At 32.6% G+C, this 25,458-nt stretch overlaps 1 protein-coding gene across 1 annotated transcript in view; it reads left to right on the plus strand.

The window, feature by feature from the left end:
* Positions 1-3,809: 3,809 nt before the first annotated feature.
* The window catches only part of LOC110037667 (mitotic spindle checkpoint protein MAD1), a 90,082-nt gene continuing 68,433 nt past the window's right edge, over positions 3,810-25,458 (plus strand). Inside the window, exons 1-6 of the mRNA XM_020742364.1 lie at positions 3,810-4,079; positions 6,022-6,121; positions 6,950-7,110; positions 23,174-23,371; positions 23,440-23,532; positions 23,791-23,913. Of these exons, the coding sequence (XP_020598023.1) occupies positions 3,939-4,079; positions 6,022-6,121; positions 6,950-7,110; positions 23,174-23,371; positions 23,440-23,532; positions 23,791-23,913 (816 nt within the window). The 5' untranslated portion in view covers positions 3,810-3,938. The remainder of the gene's footprint in view (positions 4,080-6,021; positions 6,122-6,949; positions 7,111-23,173; positions 23,372-23,439; positions 23,533-23,790; positions 23,914-25,458) is intronic.

Below are 25,458 nucleotides of genomic sequence, written 5' to 3' on the forward strand. Positions count from 1 at the left end.
TAATTATTTAAATTTAAAAGAAAGGATTTTCAAAAGTTAATGTATTTAATTATCCAAAATAAAATTTATATTTATGAAAAAAAAATATAAGAGGTTTCCTAAGGTCAGAGAAACACCTAGACAAAAATTCATGATTTTTTTAATTAAATTTCTATTTTTATTATTTAATTTTAGATCAATTTTCATGATTTATTTAAATATAAAATAATAGTTTAATTACAAAAATAATTTTTTATATTTTTAATAGACTTCCCTGAATTCAGAAAACCTAGAGAATCAAATCTTATATTTTTTGTGTTTTTTAATTTATTTATTATAATTATTTAAATGGGAAAACATGAAAAATTCATTTTTAAGTCTTTAAAATTCATTTTTAACTTAGAAAAATTAGGAAAAATGTCCTAATGATTACTAAGTGACCAGGGGACATTCCCACTCATTTTGAACCATTTTTTTATATTTTTGAAAATTTTGATTGTTTTTAATTTAAAATATATTTAAAAAATGAAATATTTTCATAAAAATAGGTTTTATTTTTATAAAATGCCCCTGATCACAAGAAAATCAGAAAATGACTTTTTATAATTTTTCTAAGTGTATTTAATTTATTATAATTATTTTTGTACAAAAATACAAGATTTCTTAAAAAATCCACTTTAGTGCTTAAACTAAGCCAAAAAATCTTCAAATTTTTACATTGGGTAAATATGATTTTTATGAACGATGTGGAGTTGATTTTGTTAATTTTTTATATGTATTTAGTTTACACAAATTAATACAAGGTATTCACATTTAACTAAGTATAGAAATTCACAAAAATGATACAAAGCATCATAATATTTTTCCTAGACTTCTCTAATTACAGGAAACCTACTTAAATTGTTCTCATAATTTTTCAAATGATTTTTTGATTTATATAATTAAAATAAGCCAAAATGGTCATCTTAGCTTGAAAATTAGGGTTAGAAGCATAGAGATGCTCTCTGACCTTGGAAAAATCAGAGAACATCCTCTTTGTGATGGGGAATAAACCCTCAAAATTTCAAGACATGGTGAAATATTTTAAGCCATGGAGAATTAAAATACCACAGAGAGTATTTAATTAATTTAAAATCATATGTTTGAAAAATAATTTTTATTTTTAGTCCACATTATTTTTCTTTGTTCACTGAGCAATACATTATTTTTCTTTTATTTTTAGGATTTTTTTAGAGAAAGATATGGATGTTTGAAGTTTAGGCATTTAAAATAATTCAAAAATCTCATATTTTTCTACTTATCCACGCGACACCAACTCATCCTTGTCTGCTCCGAAGGCTCCACGCATTGCTCCGCCATTTGACGCCGCCAGCCACGTAGCCTCCACGCGAACTGTGTTTTATGCACCATGGGTCTGTCGTCCGGCTTGATCTCCTTCGTCCGTTGAATACACGTGTGATTGGACGGCTCTCCGTCATTGTCCCCAAATGACCTTAACCGTGAGCCGTTCACACTAAAACCTTAAGATCTTGGCCTAAACTCAACCAAATCACATGGGGTTTATTTTTAAACCTTTATATACTCAAGAAAAACCTATCTATACAGATTATGCAGTATGAAATATAGTAAACACGTATGAAGAGTAAAAATAAGCTCGGATTAGGGTTAGGGTCCACTACCTTTGTCTGAGAGGGGAGGCCTCAATCAAATGGTTGTGGTAGCTTATATTGGTCCCAACGAACCTCCAGATGAAGTCCCAAGCCTTAGTGGATGGGCTAGGGATGAGTGGATGGTCTAGGTATGAATTCGATCAAGGTGGTTTTCAGATGTTGGTCTAGAGCTAGGTTAGGGGATATTTTAGAGGGAGCTTTTGTGGGGAATCAATTTCTCTCACTGTGGGGACGGTGTGTGCACAAGTAATTGGAGTTTAGTGAGTTGTGGAGCTATGGAAAGTGAAATTTGGGCTCAAAATTGAGCTTCCACGGTGAGGATCAGTGGGGGAAAATGATGGGCTTGAACTGAGGAGGTCTTAGGGAGTCTCTGAGAGCAATTTGACAGAGTTTCCTTAAGAAAATTCCAGCTCCCTTTCTTGGCCATGGAGGTGAGGTTTAAATAAAATGGCCTAGGGTGGCTGTCATTGCCAATTGAGGGGTGCAAAATGGTGCTTAGGTGGAGGGTTTTGAAGTGCTAAAGCCAATTGGAATTGGCCAGATCAGATGGGTGAGTTTGGGTTTGAATTTTGGCATGGGGCTCTCGCTTAATTTTGGAAGGCAACACAAGTTTGCAATCATTTTAAGATAAGAACTTAAAAAGTATTTTAAATTGATTCTTTTTGCTCTTAATTTTAGAAGGAAACACAAGTTTGCAACCATTAAGATAAAAATATAAACAGATGCAGAAGGCTAGAAAAGTTATGCTAATCAAGAGCAGAACAGATGATATGTCTTTTGCTATTGGAGATGGTAATTTTGAAAATAATACTTTTCTAGAATTACTGGTTCTAGCTAATGTTGCTATTAGAGATGATATGACGTTGCAACAGCTCCCCTAAAAAACTGACCTGCATGAAGAAGATGATGAATCAATGAAGAGCTTTATGAGCGGGAGAGGAGACAGCTTCCATGGAAGCCATGCTGTTTAAGAATCACTTAAAGGAGCTCATGACTTAAGCCCCCATTCATCTCCTAAAAAATTCTCCTTTTTAGTCCCTTTTGCATTTGCTCCAATTATGTTCAGATAATTTTTTTTTGTATCTTTAGACAAGAAGCTGTTATGTTTCTAATTTCATACTATCTTTAAAAGCTAATTACTAATGGGTGGAAATTTTGATTATTTGGCATTGCATGTTTGACATTGCTCTTAAACCAATGGGTGGAAAATTTGATTATTTGGCCAACAAAATTGAGTCTAAATATGGTTATTGATCATTCAGGCTATCTTTGTTAAAATTTTGATCAGGATGTTCTTTCAGATACGTGTAATATTAATTTCTCATATATCACACTCATAACAAAATTAAATATTAAGATTTTAAGACCCATCTAAACTAATTTTTTCATGAGAATATCTGATTGAAAACAATACCCGTTGATTACATAATCTCAAAAGTTATTTTTTTTCTTTTTTCTTTCTTTTCTGTTTTATAATTCTATAGGTTGGGTTTGATGATTGTGGGAGGTATAATACTGTCAATTTTCATGACACAAGCTTCTGTGCTGCTTGCTCTTGCTGCTTTTGTTAAAGGGATAGAAGAACATGATCTTCCAAGAACTATAACCGTATGTTTCTTCTGTTGATTTTGCTATTCACTTGTTGCCTGATTGATTGTGCATTAATTTTTAATGATAAATTTTGTGTATTTTTTGTATTCTTTTTTAGTTGTACATTTTAAAATTTGTAATAAATTGGTTCTTATTTTGTAAGTTTTTGTCAAATTATATTAATATTCTTGTGTAAAATTTTGTAATATTTTTTAGTTAATCAATTTTTTTAGTTAATAAATCTCTTGAACTTTTGTATGAAATTTGTTCTTGAAAAAATTTTAGACAAAATTATTATTATTTTTTATTAAATTTTATTATAACAATTTTATATTATAACGACAAGCCGAACATGAGCCGTACACGAACAGAAAAATGTTATTCGAGCCGAACACGAACACACTATTCAGGAGCCATTTCAAACAACACAAATCAATTTCAAACGAACCAAACACGAGCGATACCTCTGCTCGTTTAGAGCCTACTGTTTGGTAGTCAACCTAAAACTAGCCATCCCCCAAACAGACCGTCAAATTATTCCGAGCCAAGAGCCAAGAGCCAAGAGCCAAGGAACCGATCTGCAATTTCTGAGACCAAGAGGAAACGGTGCTAAGCAAAAGAGTTCGCGGGGAGGTTAGTGAGAGATAGGGAGATAGTCGTCTGGAGGGCAAGGGGAAATCCTTGAGGCATCATTCGAAGATGATCCTGAGAACTCCGCTGCAGCGTAAGAGAAGGGTCAGTTCAGGCTCCGAGCATGACAGCCCCGTCTCTGATCGCCGTCTTGTCCCTTATTTAGAAACATCCGACGAGCTTGTCTGCACCTATCACTGCCGTCAGATGGTAATCCATCCTCATTCACGCACACTCACTTCTGTAACTCTTAAAATCATTAGTTACTTTATCGTCTTTTCTCTATGAATTGATATGAGGATTCGGATATTTTTATATATGGAGGTTTACACGCCTATCACTAGAAACTCTGGTATTTGCAGAAGTAGCACCATGTAAATTGAACTACCAAACCAGTTTATTTAAGCTGCCATTGTCAAACCATTGGAAATTTGATAAAAAAGAAAAATATGGGTTGAAATTTTATTGTAAATTTTGTTATTTGAGCGAGAATTTGAGAAACGGATGAAAGAAGTTACTAGTTTCGTAAAATATCAAAGTTTGTAATTGCCCCTTTTTATTTTAAGGAATTTTGTCTATCATAAAACTTCCCGTATTGGGTCTTATTTGGTTTTACTTCTTTTGACTATCCATGGATAAGGAATCTACTTGACTCATATGAATTTTCGCAGTTTATTTTTTTTTTCATTAAAACACCATCGTTGTATTTATTGTTCCCATCTTGCTAGTAACCTGTGATTCAATTTGTTTTCCTCACAAGTTTGTTGTTGGATATAAATTTATATTTAGGTGACAACAAAATTTTGCAATCAAGAATTGATCAATTTAGAGAGAAAAATATGATAAGTTTAAGAGAATTTAAAGTGAAATGTTACGAGATATCACTAAATTGTTAGAAAAAATAATATTAATGTAAATGATTTGATGGGCTAAATTCATCCCCTGACCCTTATTTATTAGTTCAGTTTGAGACAACTCCATCAGAAATACTATACTTGAGTAATAGAAGTATCTTTATATAACAATGTTTAACAGATGGTTGCTGTAAAATAAATTAACTTAGCTAATTTACAGCATTCTAAGCACACAAAGAACTCATGATGAATTCTATGTAAATGACTTATTCAAGTGAAGTCGCTATCAACTTCACTTTAAAGTGCTGAATTATGATTGAGTAGCCAAAAATTTTTCTTCGGGCTGACAGATAGATTTGAGTATCGGGCAGATTCATTTGGTGAATTGACATCTTCAAGTGTTCTTGGTGTTTAGCAAAATAAGCTATGACAATCTCACGTGATCAAGACATTGAGTAGTGTTATGATGGATAGCTTTGACAACTTGAAATCCTTGGCAAGATTGCCGTATGCATTGACAAGTATTTCAGTTTTTGAGCTGGTATATGCTAGTCCATACTTATTCAAAATGGAATTTAATACTTTCTTAGACTAGACGTTCTAAATAAGTTGGATTTTGAAACATTTTTTTGGGGTGACGTACTAAGCAAAGTGGATTTAGAAACTTTTTTATGAGAGATATTCTAAATAATGGACAGTTATGAAGCAAATGTAGAGGGATTGCTGGAATCCCTTGGATTGGATTTTTTCTGATTCCACATTGTAGTTCAACAAGTGCATTCCTTTTGATTTTGTTATTTCATTATTGATTGTATCACATCACCATTACACTTTGATTATATCTTCTCTGCTAGTCCCTTATTTTTATGATAAAGACATAAATAGCTTGAAATGATCATCGACAATAAACACGCCTTGCACTGCTTCCTCTAATGGATAAGTAGGTTGGACTAAGTGATTAAGTACATGTATAATTTTGGTATGTTTTTAGTCAACATGGATGGCGAAACATTTTCCCTGATTTAAATAATGTAAAAGCTGTGTTCTTGTCTTACATATTGTCTTTTCTCATATACTTGTGTAATCAAGAGTTCTGAAATTTCATCTACAAGCATTCCAAAAAAAAAAAAGAAAAAAAATGATGCTTCTTCAACAAAATTTAACAGCTTCATATTATCCTTATTCATTTGCAAAGTATATTTTAGATTGGCTATAAGATGTTATCAGTTCATTTTTGATGAAGATTGTTAGGGCCAAAACTGCTTTTGTTAATCTAAGTGTATTATCTAAATGTACAGGTGAAGTCTGAGTTCATGGCTGCTTTAAGCACCGCAGAGAAACAAATTCTTGAATACAAATCTAGATTAGAGGCATTGAAAAATGATCTATGCAATTGTGGTGCGTATACTCTTGCTTCTTTATAAGTATTCTTTATTTTGAGCTACTATTTTGCTACAAATAATATATTCATACATACATATACAACAACATCAACAACAACAAAGCCTTAATCCCACTACGTGGGGTCGGCTACATGAATCCTTTTTCTCCATTGCGTCCTATTTATTGTCATATTTTCATTTAGTTCTAATAAATTAAGATCATTTTTTATAAAATAAGCCCAAGTCTTCCTAAGTCTACCTCTGCCTGTCTACCTCTGCCTTTTTTAACATATCAGATGGTCGACGTTTAATGTGACCAAACCATCTAAGACGACTTTCTTTAATTTTGTCCGTCGTAGAAGCTACACCAACCCTATCGTACGTACATTTAACCTGTAAAAATATTTGGAGTGGTTATTTTTTCTTTTTATTTTAGATTGAACTTGCTGACCGTTGTGGTTTGGATAATGTTCTTATACTTTGTACAATTGATGCATCTTGGATGATGATGCTAACATCTGTTACTGTGCAGAGTTTCATGGCAGTGCTTTTGAAATGTTTTTAAGGCTCTTTAAGTGCTTTTTATGCCAAATTTCTCTTTCTACTTGCATTCTTTTCTATGCTTGTTGACGTATTCTTTTCTATGCTTGTTGGACATGCATCTTGGCATCATAATAGCATTCTGAAATCTGTGGTAGTGCTGTTGTGTTAAGTTTGAAATATTTTTGTTGATTTCTTGTTTAACATGAGTTTGTCTTATTTGCCTACATTGTTTTGTCTACACTTGTTTGCTATATCATTTTGCGAAGGAAATTAGGCGTCTAAGTTCCAGCTGCTTTTACAGAACAGGAGCGTCAGAAGTACAGGGATAATTTCTATTCAGCCAAGCAGGAGCTTCAGGCCTCAAAAGGGCGAGAAAATGCCCTGCAGGAACAATTGCTGAAGGAAATTACTGATTATCAAGAAAGATATCATACCCATCTGAGGCGATACAGTGAGCTTGAGGTACTCCATTGATCCTCATGCATTGTTCTCCCTTGCTGGGCCATCATCTTTATCTGTGTATTTTTAATATTTTTTTGTTTAATTGCCCCCTTTCTAGTCATCTAAACGGAGCATGTGATACTTATGCCTCATAAGTAGTGGAATTCTTTTTGTCATGTTTTGAAGTTCTTATTAAAATATTACTTTATCTATTTTTCTACTAGACATGTATCTTTTTGTCGTATACTTTGATCATGCCTAGGTGATACACAACTCGCCTTATGAATGAGACTCTTTGACTAAATGATTTATAAATAATATGTTATTGAATTGTAAACAATAATGCATTTGAGTTTTACTTGATATGTAATTAATCCAATTTTGTTCTATCGTTATCACTAGAGATTTTTTAGATTTCATCTTTGAACGAAAAAGAAAAAAACCTTGAGAGCAGATTTGCACAAGTGATCAAATGAGAATATTAAGATGTGTGACAAAATTAAGAGAGATAGATTGTGAAATGATTATTAGAGGGGCTGTTGGTGTGTAGAATTTATTGAAGATAAAATCATATAAAATAGGTTAATTAGTCTGGACATGCATAATAGAGTGTAGGAAATGCACCCATAAGTTGGGCAGATAAAATTAGTTTGGAATGATGATAATGAATGTGAGATAGATTAAAGGTAAAATGGATAGAAATTGTTAAAAAAAAAAAAAAAAGCATAAGGCAACCTCAAGATCTCTCAAGCATGAATGGGAGATGTTGATTTATAAAATCAACGTCAAATAGTTGTCACGAGTCTTATGATAGTTTTGAAAGAATTTTTCATATATTAGGCTTCAATTTGCTGGAACTAATGATTGAAATCCGCAATAAGATTGTACTAGAGTTTGTGAACAAATTACTACATGAAGCGTACTTGCAGAGTATACTGGCAAGGAATGTGGTTCATAATGTATTATGACAATAATGTTGGCAGTTTGCCAAGGAAGCACGTACAAATGCAGAATTATAGTTTTAACTGTCATAATTGCATGAAAAGGCTAATTCCGTTTTATCCAAAACGTTTTCAGGCTGCAATTTTTTATTAAATAAATAATTCACTATCTTTGAAAAGTTATGCATGCCTTTAAACATCAATATTAGTATTATTTAACTTTCGCAAAAATGATTCACGATGAATAGAGTACAATTATATAAATTAATAATGTATAAGCTTAGGTCAATTCGATTATTAGATTTTTTTTCCTTAGGTTAATTTATATAATTCTAGTTTTCTGAATATTTAAATAAAAATATTAACTTTACCCATATTGTTATGGTTGTACCGTTATTATAAGTTCGCCTAAACATTAACGAACGCAAACAATTTATTTGGATCAAAGGTATGTGCTTTGTCATGCCTGGCTTCAACTACTTTTATGTTTGACTACAGGTAGTGCATCCTGCTTAACGCCTCGCTTCACAAGCTCTAGATCTAATGGACATATTGTATTATTTTATTTATTATATACCCTCATCTAAGCTATCCTTCCTAATGGAAGGCCTAATTCCTAATATGCTCATGTTAATTACCTAGGAAAAGTATAAATATAATCCTGTATCTAAGATAGTAATTTAATGTAAGAATTCAATTTTAGAATATGATTATTTTCTGACTCAAAAACCAAATGGGGCAGATGTATGTGGAAAAGATGAAAGTTTTATCTGATCTTCTTGCTTGGGGTTCTCATTCCTAATAATTTCCTGATGATGAAATATATGAGAAATTAAGGGTAGAGGGTTTCATCTGTTCAATTTCCAATGGCTAATTCGTTGGCTCTAGATGTCAATAATCACAGAGAATTACAGGTTTACTGCAGAATTTTTTCTAGAACTTCTTCTTCTTCTTACTCTCATGCTTTCTTTCACCAAACTTGTAGGTGGGACTGGTTTCTGCACCCTTCTTGTTTAAGTTGTGCTAGTTTATTCCTTCCTAAATAAAATTAGGTAGATATTTAACGTGTTATTGCTGATTCAACTAGCAGTGCTACTTGGATTTCCAAATGAACAATACCGAGCTTAGGATAGGGATGCTAAAGTTTCTTGTCTTAAAAGGAAATGATCATGTTTGACATGCCTTGTGCTTTGAATATTTTAGTATTTTGGGATATCAAATTTTTGGATGGCTCACAAAGCAACTGAAATGGGAGTCCAATTATTATGGGGATTTCAAATGCGGCTTCTAAGGAACAATATGTAAATGGATTTCCAATGGTTATGGGGATTTAGGAGGCAGCGTCTAGGCAACAATATGCAATACTCAAATTTGATAAGATAAAAATTGAAGATTAACCAAATAGATTAGACCAAAAACTCAACTTTTTCAAAAATTTTTAAAAAACAATTGATTACATTCTACTCCTCAAAATAATCATTTTGATATTTATAAACTATATGCTAATTCTCAAGGATGAGAAAATTATTTAATTAGTTTTGATTTTGATTAAAATTTCATAAACTTTTAGCATGTGTTTGGGGTAGCTTTTTTGATGTGGTGCTACACAAAAACACGGTTTTCTGCGTCAGGTAGAGCTGTGCCGCCGTGTTATTTAAACACGCTCCACTTATGGGGACTCCGACTCGACCCCGCGTTTTGCATTTTTTTCTTCTCTATTACCTGGGTGTCACCCTTTTCATATCCATTCAAGCTAGGACCTTGTATAGGGTTTTTTTTTTCCTTTGTTTTTCTCCATCTTTCAGCCACTTGTTGTGATAGAGTGCCAACATTTTGTTCCTTAAACTTCAGTGTATTTTCTATGTGGTTTGTGTTTTGTGGTTTCTGTCTCAGTGGCTTTGCTCTTTGTGGTTTGTGGTTTGTGCAAAAACCCAATTGATTTCATTTATTCGTTTCTTATGTGATCTTCTATGGAAAAATTGTTATGTTGGAAGAATCGCATTTCGTTTGTTTCTGTTAATTTTGGAGAATTTGTTGTTTCTTTGTCAGTTTGGTGCTTTTTGTGGTTTGCACTCTTTTTCAGTTGGGTTGCTATTTTTGGTTTGCTCTCTTTCTTGGCTGAGTCGCTCATTCTGGATTGCTCTCTGTTTTGGTTGGGTTACTCCATATATGCTTAGTGAATTTTGGTGAATACCTATGTGAATTGTTGTTCTATGAATGGGGGAACTTAATTTATGTATATGATGATTCTGTTTTGGTATTGTTGTCCTTTGTGGTTTTCGGCCTTTGTCTATTGTCAATGAATTTTGGGTTTGGGTGCTCGTTGTCTCGGTTGGGTTGCTCTTTGTCTCAGTTGAGATGATTCTCGCCGCACATGTGATTGTCTTTTAGATGTAGAAGCTTGCTATGGATGGGAAGAAATTATATAACTAGCTTATGCACATCATTTTATCATATTCATTTGTACTTCATGAAAAAAATTATATGATACGAATAGTTAAATTAATAGAAATAGATATTAATTTGCTCTCCATCATCAATGATGCCTAGGCTACCTCTCGCAGAAAGTTCTATTTTTCAATGATCCATTGATTTTCATTAAAAAAAAAAAAAACTATTTTTTTTGTTGAAAAGATGGTTTGTTGAGAGGGACGATAATATATTCTTCTTTAAAGTTGAACATTTCATTCAAAATATTTCATTTTTGAAAGAGAAGATGCTTATTGTCATTGTTAGATGCCTCCTACGATCTACTAGGAAGATGTTGTTGAGTGTTAATCCGATTATAGTTGTGGTGATAGCCCTTATTGCCTTAACATCTCATCTTATTTTTCCTCTTTCTCGCCTTAGTGGTGGTGGTGGTTGCAAGAAAACAAGTTGTTGGAGAGTGGGGGTATAATTGAGTTATGTTGATTTGATGAGCCTTGTTGTAAGTCATTGTCTTGATGTTTGAAAAGCATGCGTTCAAGATGATGGGTAAGACAAAAGAAATAGCTTTGTCCGCTGTGTCAGATAAAGATGTAAAGTTAATATTTTATGATCTTTGGCTAAAAGAGGCGGAATTAGGAAATAATTCAATCACCTATTTTAACAAGGATGACAATATTAAAAAAATTCAAGAGAAACACAGGAAGAGAATATGATAGAATGTAATTGAAAAATAAATTAGATCAATTAAAAAAGGATTGGAAAATATGGAAAGCGTTAAAACGAGGATACACAGGCTTGGATTGAGATCCCATAAAGCGAACCATTAACACTTCGAAGAAATGGTGAGCTGAGAGATTGAAGGTAAAAACTTATTGAACGTTTAGTGCTTTCCATTTTTTTTATGTCAATTTCTATTACATCAACGCATCAATTATCAATTAATTTGTAGTTCGCGCCAACTGTCAAAAAGTTCAAGTTCAGTGGCATTGACCTTAGGCTTGAAGAAAAGTTGAACTTAATGTATGGTGGAGTCGTGACCACAGGTGATCATGCATAGGCAACAAGCGAGCGAGTGCACGCTGACAAGGCTAAGCATGTAGATGCTGAGCAAACTGTTGACTTAAATGAAGGGTTCAATTCTAACCTAAATGAAGTTGGATTGAATAATCATTCCAAACGATCTAGAGTTGAGAAAAAGAAAAATGATGGTGATGTTTTTATTAAAAAATAGATTTCATAGTTAGTTGCTTCATGACTAATGAACCTAACACATCATATGCAACTTCTATTCAGCAAACTACGAGAATACTAAAAGAAACTCCATAAATTTATGCAGATAATGTTGTTTTACTTATTTTCAATGAAGTTGTTAGAAGATCCGACGAGGAGAGTTCTTTATGTTGATGACACCTGATCGTAGAGTTAATTATTTACGTTACTTTCATGAGAATCGTGATGTATGAATATTATGTTATTTTTGGAGTTTTTTATGTATGATTGATATGGGTAAAAGAAATTTTTTTTGTACCTGCGCTACAATCTTTCATTACTTTTGAATTTTTCGTTGTTATGTTTTTTTAATGTATTTCTTGTTAATTCAATGTTATTTATGTGTTAGCTACATCAACAATGAATAATATTGTTAAAGAAAGAAGTAAAAGAAAATTTACAGCTATATTATACTTAATGTATGAGTATTACAACTCATATATTGCTCGCACTTCTTGCATGACATCCACACACATAGACGACAATTCAGTTATGGAGTTGCTTGTGGATATCCAACAAGATTTAACATGTTCCGGATGACAAAAGCCATATTTATTGATTTATTAGAACTTCGCAAAAATCAGTTAGAGAGTTATTTAAAATGTTAGAAGAACTCACACTTCTTGTATGACATCCACACACATTGGCGACAAATCGGTTAGGGAGTTGCTTGTGGGTCATCCAACAAGATTTAACATGTTCCGGATGACAAAAGCCATATTTATTAATTTATTAGAAGAACTACACAAAAATTATGGACTCCATGGCTCCTCTAAGATGATTTTAGGAGAGGTGCTAGCTATTACCTCTTTATTTTATCAAAAATGAGTCTATGAAGTAGCCATTTTGCGATTTTAACACCCATCATAAATAATTAATAGACAATTTTCAATTGGTTTGAATGTTCTGTTTAGTTTATCCTAAAAAATTATCAAAAACTGAAGACCCTACATTCTAAATTATCCTCAGAGATTTTACAAGATCAACACTGTCATATTTCATGTTAGATTTCTGTGTTCACCTTTTCCAAAATTTACTTGAGCATAATAACTCTAATATCTTACATAAATGATCTGGGATTATATTGGAGCAATTGGTGGAACAAATATGGATGCACTAATGTCTAACGGTGAAATGATTGCATATATTGGATGTTGTTCACCAGTACAAAATATGACTTTATGTGATTTCAATATGTATTTCACTTTTGTGATAACTGGATGAGAAAACAGCGCATGCGATAGTCATATATTTAAATTTATCACGTGAACTGATTAATACAACTTGAATATGAATAAACAAATTATTCTTATAACAAAAAAATATTATTTGATTGATGTTGGATATCCGTTACAAAGAGGGTATTTCAGGCCCTTTCTCGATACAAAATATCATATTTCTGACTTTGAAAGAGTCAACAATGTATCTCGAGGCAGAAATGAGATGTTTAACAAGAGACACTTTTTTTTACGTTGTGTTATTGAGAGGAAACTTAGGATTTGAAAAAAAAGATCAATCACATGTCTCTACTGAAGCATATGAATATCGCATAGGTCAATCAATATCATAAGCTGAATGTGATTTACATGAACCTTGTACACATGATGGGGAAGGTGCTAAGAAGATGGAGTTGAGGGTGCAAATTATAAGTGCAATAGTTAATTGGTGAAATGATGTTGTACGCTGTATTTTCTTTATTTATTTATAATGTGTTGCAAATATACTAAATGCTTATTGTAATGACACTATGTGCAATGATGTTCATGTGAAATCTCAACTCGGTGCAAATTATTTTTTCATTTTATCTGCATGTAATTTTTTTCCACATGGATAACCTCCTAGGCAACCGTGAGTTTAATAATTTTTTTTTCTTTCATGTTTTTATTTATTTATTTTGAGATCTATAATAACATAAATAATCTCAAGGGCTTTTTCGATTGTCTATATGATCCTATGGAGTTTGAAATGTATGAAATTACTATCAAGGCAATCAATATCTCCTTTTTCGGTCATATGGCTGTTGGGGTTCTTCTGGATAGCCTTTGTGGTGATATGATTCTATGACACATATGAGCTCGATATTTTATGATTTAAAGGCAACCAATATATACTTTTTCAGCCATATGATTTTTTGGGATCTTGTGGATGGTATTTGTTAGTGAGATGCTTTTATGACACATACGAGTTTGATTATACATATTTTAATAACAAATAAGATGTAACGTCTTGTTGTCAGGGAGAAAGAATCGAAGAGCCAATAAGGTGGGCAAGGAAACTAAGAGCTTTGTAGGAGAGAAGAGGAAGTGAGGGGATGGGAAACTGAAGAGGGTGGGAGAGGAGTCGAATAATTGGGAAGATGAAGAAGGGGGGAGATGACGTGAGAAGATTTGGGAACACAACATGATATTTTCTTATATAAATTGACATGTAGGAGGGGGGCAGAGGTATGAAATGAGTTATCTAAGAGTCGATCGACACCGGAGGGGAAGTGGAGGACTCTTGGGATCGCGTGGCTACGTTAAGTGCAGCTAGGGCAAAGAGAAAAGAGCGTAGAGTGGTGTTGACGTCGGTGTCAAGACGCGTGCAAAAGAATTACCTAAGAGTCGATCGACACCAGAGTAGAAGTGGAGGACTCTCGGGATCGCGTGGCTGCGGTAAGTGCAGCTAGGGCAAAGAGCAAGGAGCGTAGAGTGGTGTTGACGTCGGTGTCAAGCCGCGTGCAAGGGAGTTGAAGAGGAGACATTGCAACAGCTCTTATCAGGAGCTCTCGTGCATAATCGAGAATAAACAGATCGCGTGAATAAGATGAGATCTCCAGCGTTCGCACCTAGCTGAGCCATAGCCTGAGGAGGGATCCTCATGCTCGAAGGAGAAAAAGGGGCTCTCTTGTAGTTTTTGATCATGAATATGGGCAATTTATTTCATTAAGTAAACATTATATGTTATATATATATATATATAATATAATGTTTACTTAATGAAATAAATTGCCCATATTCATGATCAAAAACTACAAGAGAGCCCCTTTTTCTCCTTCGAGCATGAGGATCCCTCCTCAGGCTATGGCTCAGCTAGGTGCGAACGCTGGAGATCTCATCTTATTCACGCGATCTGTTTATTCTCGATTATGCACGAGAGCTCCTGATAAGAGCTGTTGCAATGTCTCCTCTTCAACTCCCTTGCACGCGGCTTGACACCGACGTCAACACCACTCTACGCTCCTTGCTCTTTGCCCTAGCTGCACTTACCGCAGCCACGCGATCCCGAGAGTCCTCCACTTCTACTCTGGTGTCGATCGACTCTTAGGTAATTCTTTTGCACGCGTCTTGACACCGACGTCAACACCACTCTACGCTCCTTGCTCTTTGCCCTAGCTGCACTTACCGCAGCCACGCGATCCCGAGAGTCCTCCACTTCTACTCTGGAATTTTTGAATTTGATGAAGTTGCCCATTGATTGTATTAGTGGGGGAACAATGAGGTATCCGTGCATGTAAATAAAAAATGATATTAATATTGATATTATTGTGTCTTAATTGACACAGTTTTAGATGATGTTCTTGAGACGGTTGTACAAATATAGAATGATATTGATATAATATGATTCATTGTATAGCTTGCCAAATATTTATATTAATTTATTAAAAAATTTAACTGGTATGTATATTGCTTTGTTTTTTTATTGTATTTATTATAATTTAGGAGTATGAGCATTCTCTGAATCGTTTAGCTCATTATTATTTTAAATTAACTTTTTCAGGTTAATTAAGTGATTAAAAATAAGTAATAGAATGAGTAACGTTTATAGAAGACACAAATAACTAGTAACGAGGTAAATTTTAATATACTGTTATAATTTAATTTGATCAGTGGCTCTTCATTTATTAAATGATTAATATAAAAAATTTAGTTTCCACACTTCGAACATCTGTTTTTTGTTTTGGTTGATTTCAAGCCCCGGACCGGGTCTTGACACAAGATCCCTTTTTTAAAGGTCTTCTGTTTTCTTATAATGACAAATTATTTGTTGGTTTATTCTTTTTACTCTGAGACCTCACAACTTTATAAATTCTTAATTATGTATTTTTATTTTTTTTATTACTTAATGTTTCATCTAATTACTTGTGGTTTTAAACCTTCATAAAATATGAGTTCGAGGTCTTTCAGTGTCTCTAGAGTCTTGTACTGCATCTGTAGATTACAGTATTCTCCACTTCACGATATGAGCATAACTATGGGAGAAAATTTTATAAGTTTCCAAAGAATAGATCGGTAGAAGATTATGACTTTTTTAGGTGAGCGGATCGGTTAGATGATTCCACCTTAAATAGTAATAAAGCGTGGAGAGTTTCTTTTGGGAAAAAAATTATCTTGTTGAATTGATTGTTTGCATTTCAAATTCAATCTCATGATAATGTTAATTTTTTTATTTAATAGTTTTATTTTTAATTTTGCTTATTGTGTTACTCTCTATTTAGTGGGATGCAGTTCTTAGGTGTATGTTTGAACTTACAAGTTTTTTGGGGATTCTGAATGTAATTTATTTTTTTCATGCATGAGTTATTCAACCGGGACTTGTTATATTATAAGCAACATAACAATACAATGGCAAAAAAGACTTTTTATCATAAATAGCCGCAACACAGTTGCTGTATTCCTGTATAAAACAATCAGACACAACTTCCCCGCGACAGCTTCCGCGCAACAACTTTCTAGGACAGCTATTGTGCAACAATTTTTAAAAAAGTTGTAGCTATCCGAAATAGTCTCTTGCATAGTAGTCTAATCCAAAAGTTTCGCTAATATGTGCATGCAACATCTCTTGAAGAGAATGGCTGAATTGAATTGGAAAAAAATAATAAAATATAAAATATATTAGTTTATATACCTATATAATGATATCTAAGAGTTTAGTAACCCATTTTCAATCTTCTGTTGCTTTTAAGTCCCATTCTTAAGAGCAAACCGAGCAACTAACGTGAAAAAAAAAGTAAGTGCGGTGAAGAAGAAGAGGGGAAGGGAGAAGAAGTGAGGAGGAAATAAAGAAGAAAAGAAGAGGAGGAGAAGAAGAGAACACGAGGAACTAGAGGAAGGGATGGAAGAAAAGCGGGTAAGATAAAAAAAAAGTTAGTTTTTTAAGTTATTTTTTATTTGAAAGTTGGATTTAACATTTTCCTAAAATGTTGATTTTTATAATTATAAGCTTGCATGAGGCAAGGTAATATTGAGTTTTTTTATAAAGGATGATATTTTAGGGAGCCATTTTTTGAAGGGGCAAATCATTTGTTGGGTAAGATTTAGAAACTTTAATATAGAAAATGAAATTTGTTTGATCTTTTGCATGTGTAATTATATGAAAAGTAGAGAGATGTTAGCAATGCACTCTAAAATATTTATACCGTGGAATTCATCTGTACAACTTACTATTCACGTGCAAATGATCATGTATAAATTTTATTAATACAAAGTCATATATAACGATACATTGATTTTATAAATGTTTCATTAGATAGTAGGGTTGTAAATGAGCTGAGCTTGATCGTGCTCAGGCTTGGCTCCTTTTCGGCTCGTTCGAAATTGCTCATGTTCGAAATCAGCTCGTGTTCGAAATTGATTCGTGAACAGTGTATTCATGTTCAACTCGATTTAAATATTCGTGTTCGGATCATGTTTGACTCGAAATTGGCTCGTTAGAATTAATTGGGAAAAATATATGTAGAGCGTTGAATTTGAGCCTGCACCAATTCTGTACAATATAAGGCGTAGAACTACATGATCACATGAGCTGTTATGATTTAAACTTAGATATAAATATATATAATATATTATTATAGAAATAATTTATTATTATATAAAAAAATATATAGTTTCCTTATTTTTAGCTAAAACGGGCCAAATACGAGCGAACAAAGGGCTGTTCGTGTTCAGATCATTTATAATTCAAGCTTAAAAAATTTATTCGTGTTCGACTCGTTTACTTAAAGAACGAGCCAATCATGGGTTGTTTGCGAACGAGCTTTTTTGATAGCCCTATTAGTTAGTGATATTGTTAAATTGAAGCATCTAATATCTGTAAGTTGCTCATTTGTGCAGAGTTATTTATCATAATTTGAAAAGAAGTCACATATTTATTAAAATATTTATCAATGAAAATCTATGGAGCTTAATAAATATCATGTTACAAGTGGATAAGTAGGTATTGACATATTTATTATACCTGCTTAGTTGAGGCAAAAGGGTCCCCAATGGGATAAAAGGGTCTCCTATAAAGGTAAAATAATTTTCAACACAGTTCAATATCGATAATGCTAGGTTTCATCTATATTCTCTTGAATATGATGATGTAGTATTCAAGCTTAATTTAAATGATCAATAACCTAAACAATGATATATGGCATATTCTAAAGCTAAGGCGACTTATAAGTCTATAAAAAATGAAATAAAAACGAGAGCAGCCTCAGAGGAAAGAAAACCAGGAAAGAATAGAAGAAGAAAAGGAGAAGATAAACAAAAATTCATGATGCTCATATTCGGTGCTAAATATTATTTTCTCACAATTACTCTTTAACTTTAAATTGGTATCTTGATCTTAAATTGATTTTTAAAATAGAGAAGCTTTCTTGATCCAACTAATCATCATTTCTAGGGAGATAGTTATTTTTGGTAGTCATTTTATTTAACTTATTGCAGTCAATGTACAGTCAGCTTCGAGCCGCCATTATTTTTAACAAACTAACAGGCGCATTTCTTGAGAATGTATCGTTTCTATTGAAATTGTTCTTTTATCAACTTTGATAATTAACTTTTCAATTCTTGTAAATTTTTAATGATAATTCTTCAAAGTGTTTTCTTAATAGGTGTCATTCCTTGTTGAATTTTAATTGTAAACTCCACTTTCTTATTTAATGGAAAACTAGCAAATCCCTCAAGAAAAATATCAGCAAACTCATTCATCATTGGAATATCATTTATATCGCTATTTGCATCTTTGATGCCTTTATGTATTTTGAGTAATTGATAGAGATAACATCACTTTATTCTCTCATTGAAAGTAAAATTCTTATCATTAGGAAAATTAAATTGAACTTTTTTCTTCGAATATTCATTCGTGACGTAATATTTTACTAATTAGTCCTTGCTTAAAATCACTATAAATTTAGTTAAAGGTTTTAGGATCAATTCATATCTGAATGTTCTACCAACTATAATAATATCAACAGAATATGTAGTACTAGCTAACAACTAGAAAGTTGCATAATTCTTACATGTAGAGTGAAATAAACATGTTCCAAATGCAATTTATCGAATAATATCCTAGATATAAAAATGTGCGATTCATTAGAATAAGAAAACACTATAACAAGAATATCTGAATCGAGTAATATCCTTGATATAAAAATGTGCGATTCATTAGAATAAGAAAACACTATAACAAAAATATCTGAAAGGGTTATCATACTTATCATAAATTTTAAAAAATCTTTAGCTTCTTGAGATGTTGAAGTCAAAACTCGTGCGGGTACATATTTTATATTTTCTCCAAATACTTCTCCCTTTACGTTCAATGTTAGTTTATTTATCATAGGGTTTACAGCTCTATGCTATTTTGTCTTTTGGAGATATTTTAGCACGCTACCTTCTTGAACATTTTTAGGATAATTCATCTCTCAGCATAATTAAAATTTTCTGACGTTTAGAAAATATTTCTCTAAATACAATTTTCCACATTTGGCACAAGTTATTAAATATTGATGTCCTTATTGTTGCTGCTGCTATTCCTAAATAAAGCTCTACTTTTTAAATTAATCTCTTTTCTTATTTTATCATTTTTGTCTCACTATCTCTATATCCTATTCTAGGATTTTAACACTCTTTACTAACTCAGTTAATCTTTCATGAGAAGTGGAATCAAAGGCTGTCTTAACTGATCTCAGTCCTCTAAGAAATCTAAGTAATTTTCACCACTAAGCAGTGGTGCTCATCTCGATAATAATGTAAATTATGCATTATATTCAATTGCAGTCTTCAATCATTGTGCAGATCACAGAAATCTTCAGCATTACTTGCCTTATAAAAGGAGAAACATACTAGTCTCTAATGGCTTGTTCAAATTTTTTTTAACTGATCAATTTCTTAGATATGTCTAATTTTTTTTTTTAATGAGCCTCTCCAGCAACATTCTGCCATTACAAAAATTGCTAGAAAAATTCATCTTTCAGTGGACATTTAATCCCATTCAAGCTCTTCTCAGTTTTGGTAATCCAATCCTTAGCAGCTTTAGCCGCTAGTCCTTTAAATAGAGGTGATTTTTAAACTCTAAAATAATTTCCAGTATTTATTTGTTGCCACACTGATGTTAGCACCGACATTGACACTTAAACCTATTTGTGTGGCTGTTGTTAATGCAAGTGGTATAATTGGTGCTGTTATTTCAATAAAAGACTGCATTTTCTTGATCATTTATATTATTATTTTTCTCATTTGTAGTTGCATTATATTTTCTGACATCATAATAGTAGGATCTAGTATTACCGACACTTTCTTCGTTTTGAGAATACTGCTCTTATTAGCCTATTTAACTTTTTTAGAATATTAGCTGTTTGTTGGGTTGCTATGATTGGCCATTAGTTTATTTAGGCATTCCCCAACCACATTACTACAAATTTATTATATTATATTATTTTCTCTCTCTCTCTCTCTCTCTCTCTCTCTCTATCTATCTCAGCGAAGTGGAAAAATCTATTGATAATATTCATTTCATACAGAAATAAGGCTAGTGTTATTACCTAAGCAACTTGGTTGAACCATTCAAAATACAAAAGAGCATGTAATTGAGCCCTGATTGAGCAAGTTTATTGAGCTAGTTCAGCATCAGGGTTGCTTAGAAACTAACTATATTGAAGCGTCTTATTGAATCACAAAATTCTTTTTTAAGAAATAATTGATTTAATTTTTTGCTAATGATTGAATTAATTTATGAACTTTAATATGCAAACAAGTAAACTTCTATCTTTTTTAAAGTGAATATTTTTCTTGACAGAACTATGTCTATACTGCTTTGATTGGCAGCAATCCAAAGGTTTTAAGTTCAACCAAGCTAACATACAAAATTGCATGTTATTTCACTTATTCCTGCATTGAGTTTGTAAAAACTGTGCCACCTTTTTTTTGCTATTGAAATAAGGGAAAAGCATATTTTAATAGTGTTTATGTGAACATTTTAATATCCGGATTTGTTTTTTATCAAATGGACTTGTTAATTGTTGCATTTCCAAAGTTATGTTCACTATGTATTATTAGACATTGCTTGTGTTAGGGCTTATGTTTTGGTATTTCTTTTATTACAATGCGATGGAATCCTGTGCCCTAGCCAAGGATAGAGGAGGAAGATCGAATCCAAGTGAAAGAAGGAATTAAGCGATCCTTATATTCGCGACGTGCAGGCTGGCATTAGCAAGCCAAAGAGTGAAAGAGGAAGAAGAGGACAAAAGACTCCCAAGCGAGAATTTTTAAATCTAGAGTAGAAACGAGCATGCTCATTTTGATGACAGGAGAAGACGAAGATGATGTGGGAAAAACTAGGGTGGAGATGAGTGCAGGGGCATTTGATCTTGGGTGTGTTGTCGAAGCCAAAGGTTTTATTGAGCATAAAGGCTTTCTCGTGTGGGTTTCATGTGGATTTCGAAGCACCAATTGGAGCAGAAGTCTCAAAGTCAAGCTCAAGTAGCAAGGAGCTCACATGTTAGATTTTGTTTGTATTTAACTTATCATTTTATCGTAAATTCAACCTTTATGCTATAACATTTCATCGATAAATATGTAATGGTATAAATGTAATAGCATAAAAAAAGAAATTAATTTTCAATTCTAAGAATTATGAAATTAATAATAAGTTTATGTAGTTAAAGAATAATTAATACGTTTGGTTTTATTTAAAACGAAAAATGATTCAATTTATATTACCTTAAAAAAATGGAAGAAATTAATTTTTAAGACATTTTAATTAGAATAACAAGATTCACTTATCATAATGTAACAAGAATACTTTATATGATTATAGATTTTCTGTCGGAGAAAAGTTGATAGAACAATTAAGCTAGGAGATCTTCTAAGTTTGTGGTGAGTACTCTTTCTTTTGATATGTGGTAGAATTTTTATTTTTTTAATCAATTGAATTGATAGTTATTGCTACCTATAAATTCAATTTTCAACTTTTATTCTGATTATATGCTCTTTTTTATTGGTCATATTATTGTGATGATTTTATATTTTAGCGATAACTAATATTTTGCATTATGTATGCATAATATATTGAATTGAATGTAATACACATACGAATGACATGAACTTCATAAATTGATTGTATTTGTATGCTTGACTATGATGTAGTTCACCCTTTTGTAGTATTAGTAGGGAAACGCTAAAGTACCGTGCACGTAAATGATAAAGAATATTTATATTGATATACCTTAATTGGTACTAGTTTAGACGGTACTTCTGTGATGGTTGTTTACAAATTAAAAAATATTGATATGTAAACAATACAATAAGACAGTGCATGTTTAAAATATTCTTGAATGATCATATTAGACAAATTTAGCAATGGAGAAAAAGGATTCATGTAGCCGACCCCACAAAGTTAAGGCTTTTGATGATCATATTAGACAAAAATTATTTTAGAAAACAAAATAAAACCTTCAAACACTCTTATGATTGATTTACATAAAGTTTAGTTAGCATGCGTATTATTTTCATTTCATTGTGTTATTATAGTTTAGGAATACAAGTATTCACTATCTATGGTTAGTTTACTATTGATTTAAACTTACATTTTCGGTTTAACTATTTGATTAAAAGCTGAACAATAAAAGAGAAAGTGTTTATTGCAGACACAGACAATAAAAAATGAGGTTAATTTAACTCTATTGCTTTAATTTACTTTTTTTAGTGGCTCTTTCTAATACCAAAGTTAATTCAACCCACGACGACGCATAGCAATTATTATTAAGTATTTAACAAGGGATACAATCAAGATTTGAAAAAATAAAAATAAAAAAAACAGTAGGGAGATGCAAGGAGGAACCCGTGGCCAACTGAAAGTGCCGGAAGGAAGACGGCGGCCTCCTAGAGATGCAGGAAGCCGATGACCAACTAGAAGCACAGGGAGGAGTAGGAGACAATTGCATGTTATTTCACTTGTTCCTGCATTGAGTTTGTAAAATCTGTGCCACCTTTTTTTTCCCTATTGAAATAAGGGGAAAGCATACTTTATTAGTGATGTGAACATTTTAATATCCAGATTTGTTTTTTTGTCGAATGGACTTGTTAATTGTTGCATTTCCAAAACTCTGTTCACTATGTATTATAAGGCATTGCTTGTGTTAGGGTTTTGTGTTTTGGCGTCTTACATGTGATAACGCTGTTTTGCCTGTCTTTGATTACCAGATACTGCTGAAGAAGGAAGTTGAAGTTCGTAAAAATGCTGAATTGTCAGCTGAGACAGCAAAAGAAAAAGCATCAGCTGTTGAAAAGGAACTTCTTCTGGTTTCTCAGAATAATGAAAGGGAGAAAAATCGTCTACATTTATCTTTCTCACATTTGCAAGATGAATCAAAGCTGTCTCTGTCAAGGGTCAATGCTGAGGTTAATCAGGTTAAACATATTTGAATGATTTTTTATTTTGGATCTATTGAATTTATTTCTTCTTTCAGCTTGAAAGAATGAGAGTCCGAGCTGATAGCTTTGAAAAAGAAGCAGAACTACTGAAAAAGACTTTAGTGGATTTAAAAGAACAACTGAATGAGGTGAAAAGCTTTTATGTATTTACCATAATGCTATTATTTATTCTGTAATTTTTGCAGTTTCACAGTTGCCATGACTACCATTTCTGCGACCCATTGTTATAATTTCAGTTGCATCTGATTCTGTGATTTCAGCTAATTTTTATGTTATTTTGTTCAGAAAAGATTTTAGAATTCTTATTTTTGCATTAGGATAATCAAGGTAGCTCTATAATGTTATAGTATTTCTAGTGTAATGTGCTCAAACCATATTGTTAACAGTGTCTACATGAGAAGAGTCAACTAGAGTGCAAGTTATCAAGTTGTGATTCACCACTGGTGACAGCCAGCTCCTCAGAGAGCCCCACTTTGGTGAAGCATCTAAAGGATGAACTTCGGAAGGCTGTGAGTTTCTCAACCGTCATTAGACTTCAAACGTATTATTGGATTGTTTTTTTCTGTGTCTAATATTGATCAGAAATTATCGGAAAGTTATTTTATGTGTTTTGTCTTATTATAAAGACATTCTAATCTTGAATAATGATCTTAAATCTTTTATTATTGTAGTATACCTTTCAGCAAGTATCAAGCGTAGCTGTAGCTATAATTCTTGGTACAGGCAACTGGGCTAAGGATATCTTTTTTCTTACATGAAAGATGAGTAAATTATTCTTTTGTATGGAAGGAGCTACTTGTGCCAAACACACATGAATTGGATTACGATGCATAGATAATGCCCGGTCATTCCTAATTTGTTTGTATTTGAGATCGTTTGTCCTATTTTTCATAGAAAATTGGGCAAGAAAACAGAATTAAAATGAAAGCATAATAATGGAAAATACTTTTAATTTTGAGAAAAATTTTCAATAATGAGTAGTGTATGTTTCTACTTCAAGTAAGTTGGCACTTTTAATAATATCAAAATTGTAACACTTCATTGTAAATTCAAAGTAACATAGAAGATGACGATTTAGGTTTAGATTAATTGATGACTTGTGATGAATTAATAAAAACTTTTGTTGCCCATAAATTATGACTGTAAAAAAAATACAACTATTTTGTCAAAAAGTGAGCCCTGTGAATCGGGCGTTAAGAGTTGGTAATGCGATCCATGTTAGCGAATACATAAATAATCTAATAACCGATAAATAAAGAAATAAATAAATAATTAAGGATATTATTATAAAAAAAATTCAACTAATTTTGTTGTTTCGTGGGAGAACGAAATGCCTCAACAAGTTTGTTATAAAATGGCGTCCCATTAGAAGCAATCAAACAGAGAGAATGAAATGGAAGGTGAAGAAGCAACGACAGAAGAAGAAGAAGCAACAACATGTATAGAAGAAGAAGCAGCGGTTGAAGAAAATGAAGGAAAAAAAAACATATCAAATAGCTTTGCATGTGAGGGAATCCCGTGTGCTAGCCAAGGATAAAGGAAGAGGATCGAAGCCGAGTGAAAGAAGGAATCAAGCGATCCTTATGTTCGCTACGTGCAGACTGGCATTAGCAAGCCGAAGGAAGAAGAAGGCGAAAGACTCCCGAGCGAGAATTTTGAGGTCTAAGGTAGAAACGACCTCATTTTGACGACAGGTAGAAGACAAAGATGATGTGAGAAAAACTATTGTGGAGATGAGTGTAGTGGCTTTTGATCTGAGGCGCATTGTCGAAGCGAAAGGTTTTGTCTGTACCTAGTCACTACCATCAATGCAAAACCACACGCATGCATTTTTTGTTTCTCTTGCAAACCTGGCAATCGCAGTCACTCACATCTCGCCCTTCTGTGTAGCTTCCTTTTTCTCTTCCTCTGCGGGGTTTCTCTCATGGTCATCTCAGTTCTGTCTCTTGTGGATGTGATCTATAGATGCAGATTTGGCTGTTTTTATCTTGGGTCTCGTTTTTGGGCTTTTGTGTTTCTTGGCCCTGATGAGGGTTTTCTTATTTTTTGTTGCT

The sequence above is a fragment of the Phalaenopsis equestris genome, unplaced genomic scaffold (assembly GCF_001263595.1).
Source record: "Phalaenopsis equestris unplaced genomic scaffold, ASM126359v1 Scaffold223212, whole genome shotgun sequence".
Lineage (NCBI taxonomy): Eukaryota > Viridiplantae > Streptophyta > Magnoliopsida > Asparagales > Orchidaceae > Phalaenopsis > Phalaenopsis equestris.